Source organism: Aotus nancymaae, unplaced genomic scaffold, assembly GCF_030222135.1.
Source record: "Aotus nancymaae isolate 86718 unplaced genomic scaffold, 86718_ANA_hifiasm-v0.15.2.pri h1tg000003l, whole genome shotgun sequence".
Lineage (NCBI taxonomy): Eukaryota > Metazoa > Chordata > Mammalia > Primates > Aotidae > Aotus > Aotus nancymaae.
In genome coordinates this window covers 1,183,558-1,189,709 of record NW_026988414.1, presented here as the reverse complement: position 1 = coordinate 1,189,709, position 6,152 = coordinate 1,183,558, and the positions used below count along the sequence as shown (strand labels likewise).

At 59.1% G+C, this 6,152-nt stretch overlaps 1 protein-coding gene across 1 annotated transcript; it reads right to left on the bottom strand.

Moving 5' to 3' along the window:
- Positions 1 to 636: 636 nt before the first annotated feature.
- Positions 637 to 1,244, bottom strand: QRFP (pyroglutamylated RFamide peptide). The gene has a single exon (XM_012457882.3). The coding sequence runs from the start codon at positions 1,242 to 1,244 to the stop codon at positions 834 to 836; it is 411 nt and encodes a 136-aa protein (XP_012313305.2). The 3' UTR covers positions 637 to 833.
- Between the last annotated feature and the right edge of the window lie 4,908 nt (positions 1,245 to 6,152).

Genomic DNA, 6,152 nt, shown 5'->3' with positions numbered 1-6,152 from the left:
GGGCATCCTGTGCCAATGGGATGGAGAAGGGGACTGGGTTCTTCTTTCTGGTTTTTAACTTTTAGAACCATCCTCTGTACCCAGTGGAACGTCCTCATTCGCAGTTGCCCTCTGACATCAGCCACAGTTGTCCCTGCTGAGACTATCACAACTTTGATTACCCAACTATAAGCACTCACCCCACTGCTGCTGCCTCGCTCTGCCATTCACATTCAAGGCCCCAACACAGCCTCAGCTCCGTGCCCCTGGGGCCAGGGGGCAGCTGGGAGTCAGAGCCCTGGGGGAAGAGAGAGGCTGGGGCGACCAAGGTGCCAAGGCACAGCCTCCTTTTTTTTTTTTTTTCCCATTTTTAAGATGGGTTTATTATACATAAGTAAATAATCATGCAACCACCGGAAAAATTTGGGTTCATTTATATTGCTAGTAAAATATAAGAACATAAAAAGAGTACGGCTAAATTACAATCGCAGAATAAGGCGAAATCACAGCAGCAACATAAGGCTTAACCACAATTTGGAACGTCAGTAGGACACAGACTTTTCACTTTCTGCAGTACGACCCGGTTAGAAATAAGAATAATGTTAAGGTGACCTTCTTCTAACAGTAAATTTCCTTTTATGCTTTAGGTTCCTCTTTGGCACTGCCTAGCTTTTCGCTTCAGCAAAGTTGGAGATCAAAGGTAAGCACACACCTAACCCGTCCTACTGTGCGTCGTTATGGTAGCCGCGCCCACACGATGTCGGGGGCGTGGTCTTTGAGACTTGGGGAGAAGGCAGGAGTGACGACAGTGGGGTGAGTCCAAGAAGCAAACCCTTCCACGACGCCCTGGCCCTTCACCGCCGACCGAAGCGGAAGCTGAAGCCTCCCTTCTTCCTGCTGTAGCCATTGAGCTCCTCAGCCAGGTTCCCTAACGGGCCACTGGCCTTCTCCCCCCCAGCAGGGAGGAATTCGGCGGCCTCACTGCCTTGGTCCTGCCTCCTGAAGTGGAATCTGTGGCCGGCATGCTCTCTGCCCGACATCTGCAGCCCCTCGGCCATGACAAGCAGGGCCTGTGGCCGAGACGCTCTCAGCCACTGAGAGGAGCCCCACACGAAGTGGGGTTGGGGCCCCTTAGCCAGGTTGGCCCAGCTCCCTCCAGCTCCGATGCCACCCATGGCGTCTGTGGGCTCTCTTCTGTCCAGCAGGGGAAAGCAGGTGCCCAGCTGCAGGAGGAGGAGGTAGGCCAGGGGGTAAGGCCTTACCATCTGACCCAGAGGAAAGAGAGGCAGAGTTACAGGCCGCACACGTGCCACACGCCACTCATCCACAATGCCCCCCCGGCCAGGCCGCCAGCAAAGGTGTGAGCTGGGCGCCCAGCTGAGCCCGGCTTCCGAGCAGTGCTGGGACTAGGCCACTGTTTTATTAGCAGGATCAGGAGGTGATGGTACCAATTAGGCCGGTTCTTCTGCGGTCCCCATGATCTGCCTGCCTGGGCAGCTTCGCACTGTAAATCCGACCGCTGCTGGATGGCAGAGCGGTGCCCAGGCGGCCCCGGGAGAGTGAGCGAATTCACGCTCAGTTTTCTCTTATTATAAAATGACCATATCATTGCAGAGCCACGGGGTGGAAAGTTAAAAGCATCGATCTCCCTCAGTTTTCAACTTGATAATAGATGGGTCTAGCTATGCTGTTTAGCTGGGACACCCTCCTGATGTCTCTTTCACGTGGGAACGAGCTGCTCCTGAAAGCCAGGAACAGATTTGATGGTCCTGGCTTAATTCGGACACCCACCTGGGAGGGAGCGTGTGGGCACAGCTGGGGCCTGGGCACCAGGTCGGTCCACCAGGCTCTGAGCTAAGAGTTCACACGTGTGATTGTACTTCATCTTCATAGTAATCCTGCTGGGTAGGTCCTGCCAGTCCCGCTTTTCAGGCAACAGAACTGTCAGAAAAGCTGAGCTTGTGCCCAGGACACACAGCTAGAAAGTCAAGGCTCTGAATCCATGATTCTTTTTTTTTTTTTTTTTGAGACGGAGTTTCGCTCTTGTTGCCCAGGCTGGTTGAGGTGACTAAGCTCACCACAACCTCTGCCTCCTGGGTTGAAGCGATTCTCCTGTCTCAGCCTCCCAAGTAGCTGGGATCACAGGCATGTACCACCACCCGCAGCTAATTTTACATTTTTAGTAGAGACAGAGTTTCTCCATGTTGGTCGGGCTGGTTGGTCTTAAACTCCCGACCTCAGGTGATCCTCTCACCTCGGCCTCCCAAAGTGCTGGGATTATAGGAATGAGCCAGAGCCACCGCGCCCAGCCTGAATTCAGGATTCTAATGGCCCGATGGCGTCTTCTAGAAGCATACATGTCTGGTAGCGTCCTCCCAACCCTCCCATTTCACAGGGGTGGCGTCGGGCTCAAACAGCTGAGGTGACTCATGGCCTTTTCAGTGCCAGAGCTGTACTTCAACCCCAGATCTGACTGGGCTTGACTCAGGAAGGCATGCCCTAACTCCCCACTCCACTCCACGTGGCACTCTGGGGATCTGAAACCCAGCCTCCTGCAATGCACCTGGCTTGGTCACATTTGCTCCCTTGCCTGGCAAAGGAAGCCTTTTTGGTAATGACCTCGGGGGAACTGGAGCTGGCTTGTCCCCTGCTGAGTCAAACTGAAGCTAGAATAGAGGGGGCCAGCCCTGGAGAAGACAGTGCAGGAGTCCCCAGAGCCGTTTCCAGAAATGGCTCCCTTGAACACATTTCAAAGAAGTGAGCTCAGCCAGGAAGCTTTTAGAAACATCATAAATACAACCCCACTTGCTACCCAAATCCAGAGCTAAGCTCCTCTAGTCCCCCAGGGATGGAGTGACCTCTCTCACATGCTGCCGGGAAAACCTTTCCATCAGGGCCCAGGCAGAGTGGGGGCTTCCACGAGGTGGTTTTCTGCAGGGGCCCAGCCCCATTCCCTCCTCCTCAGAGGAAGCACTTTGCTGACTGTGGCGTGGACCGGAGAGCGTTTCCGTTCTGGTGGATAAATCCACTGGGGAGTGGGCTTGGGTGTCTAGAAAGGAATCACCCCGACACAGAGCAGCCCCTGGAGTGGCCTTTCTCCCCTTTTAGGGGGTCCTGCACCCTTTCAAGCATCTGGTAGAAACTGCGGATGTTCATCACTGAAAAGGGGGCCCCAGCACGAGTCAGGGCTTCAGGCCCCACATCCAGGAAGTGGCAGGGAAAGCACAGGGGCTAGGCTGGGTCCCAGGCCTGGCAGGGCAGCCGTGACCCATCTGTGCTGCTCTGGGCTGTCAGCAGGTGAGGCACCGGTGTCCCCTCTCCGGGCCCTCCCTGTCCTCTACTTCTCTGTGCCCTCTGCCCATGCCTAGCTCCTGCCTGGGCAGGGCCTGAGCTGGAGTTCCTGCCGGGGACAGGGCGGCTGTGCTCACCGTGCGGCCGGGCCTGCTCCCAGGAGAGCTGGCTGGTGGATTCCTGTGCGCCGGGGCTGGGCTGGGCGGAGCTGCTCTGGGTCCTCGTCCAGGAGGCCTGGCCCCTGGGCTCTCCCTGCTTTATACGGACCGTGGTGCGCCTGCCTCGGTGCGTCTGCTTGCCTCGCATTCCTAACCCTGGGATTCCATTGGGGACGCCGGTGGTGAAGGGGGGCGCTGCTGACAGCGTGGATAAAAAGACCCAACAGACAGGATGTGGTCTGATGAGAGGGCAGGCGGGCTGCCCTTTGGAGGAGAGCGGACAGCATCATTAACTGCAGATTGCCGGCTCAGACCCTCGAGTCCCTGGGCAGGGCTCCATGCCCACCCTTTAGCACCCCCAGGGTCCTGCCTCTGTGGGTCAGCACCTCACTCTCCGGAGAGGACATGGGGCGGGTGGACGTCTATCCCGACACACCTGCTGCCCGGCTAGCAGGATGGCTGTCAGGGGCAGGAATGTCACAGAAACCCATGAGGCCCGTGGTTCAGAGGCACGGGGCTGCGAGGCTAAGGCAGGTGCACCTCCTGGCAGGTGGAGCCCTCCGGGGCCTGTTCTCCAGGAACCAACCAAGGGGGCACAGCAGATGCCCAGGGCAGCAGTGGAGCATCCGCCTGTGGCCCGCAGCCCCTCCCGTCCCTGGGCGGCCCCACCCTGTCACTGAGGCTCACCTCTGGGAGGCCAGTAGGAGGACCCAGCCAGCCTCTGCTGGGACTCCCCCCACTACTGAGAACAGGGATTCCCCCTCCACTGAGAACAGGGATTCTCCCTCCACTGAGAACAGGCAGGTGCATGACGAGGCAGCCACACCCCCACTGTCAGGAACTGAGCACAGAGGACCTCCCCGAGTACAGGGGCCCCACCCAGCTGGCATACTCCTGCATCTAGCGTGTTGGGGGCGGGTCAGAAGTCACGGGGATAGAAAGCCTGTGGACACTTCCCCAGCGACCTGAGGACGGCACTGGAATCTCAACTTCTCTTCGGGCTGAGCACCCAGGTGTGGGTGGAGGGTCTGTGGATCAAAGCCCATGCCTGCGCTGTACTGGCCAGAACTGGCTTCCATCCCCAAAGCTGGGGCTGCCTCCGATGGCCTGAGGAGCCCCGTCGTGGGTGTGTACACGTGTGTGTGTGCTCGTGAGACGAGCTGTGGTGTCCTTCTGTCTCCCTGGTCAGTGCTGGTTGACTCTGACAGTGGATGCTGGGGTGCCGTCCATGACGGGTCCCTGGTGTGCTGAGAGCCTGGGCCAATGCCTGCCCTCTCCGTGTCTCAGCGCCCTGCGGTGTAAAATGAGGTTTGCAGAATTTCTTGGGAATGGCCATGGAATTTGGGGAGGGCAATGTTGGGTCCAACCCTGCAGGCACCCCTCTACCCCACAGACACCCCTCTACCCCACAGACACCCCTCTGCCCCACAGGCACCCCTCTGCCCCACAGACACCCCTCTGCCCCACACGCACCCCTCTGCCCCACAGGCACCCCTCTACCCCACACGCACCCCTCTGCTCCATAGGCCAAGCCCCAGCTTCCTGTGTTTGAATGTTGGGCTCCCAGAAAAGGTTCTGCTTTGACCCACTGTCCTCTTTCAGGACTGAGGTCCGAGGCTCTGAGAGGGGCCACAGAAAGTTCCGCATGTGGGGAGCTAGTCTGGGGCGGGAGCAATATCGGAGTGAGGATGAGGGGTCCCCATATGGCCCACATGTTCCCCAGCTTCGGGTCCCTGCCTGCCCCACTCAGACCGGGGTGTCTGGAGCCCAGTCAGGTGTTGGATTTGGCACCAAACCTGCCAACCGGCCCGGTTCCCCACCCCCACTCCCCCACCTCCATCCCCCTCCCCTCCACCCTGGGAACTCCCTGACGGAAAAATTACTTCCAGATGTCCTTCCTGGGCTCCTGAAAGCATCTGGGTTCCCCCACCTCTTAAGCAATTGGGGGTGACTACCGTGCCACTGTTTCTGCCACCACCAACCGAGGTGGGCAGGGTCCAGGCTGCCAGGCAGCACAGGGTGGCTGGGGCTAGATCAGCCCCAGGGTGGCAGTACCCATGGGGCGGCTCCTGGCTCCTGGCTGGAGGCTTTTTGTGCTGTCGGGTAAATGCAGTGGGGGCGAGGCGAGAGGGGGTGGGGCTGGTGGTGCAGGAAGCCGCTCTGGGGGTGGAGTCAGTGGGCCACTCTCGAAGCCTGTGGGGTTTCCTGGGAAGCTGTCCTGACATGGGTCCAGGCCATGTCCCAGCATGGCCAAGCTGACCAGCAGCCACTGCCCGGGATTATCAAAGCGAGGAGGCTGGGACTGAGGTGACAATGCCTGGCTGTGCTAAGCCCCAGCCCTGGCCCGGCTCAAAGACCCCTCCCTCCCAGCTCCCTTTGGCCACTTGTCACCCCCTAACTGGTTTCTGCGGCCAGCTCAGCCACAGCCAGCCTCCACCTTACTGACACAGTGCCCGTGTCGTGGGGTGGTGGTGTCGGGTGGCACCGTGTGCGCTCAGGCGGTGTTCACTGCTGCTGCTGGGGAGAGCTCAGGGTGGCAGCCCCCATCTAGGCCCAGGTCCCCAGGGCTGCTGGCCGACCCCCGCCTGCCCCGGGAAGCCGCTTCCCGTGCTGCTGGGCAGTTTCTGGCATAAATGCGGCCCTTCTTTGAGGACCTCTGTGACTGAGTCCCTGAACCTTTCCAGGAGCCACCGAAGGCTGGTCTGGTGGTGGTGGGAAAGGGGT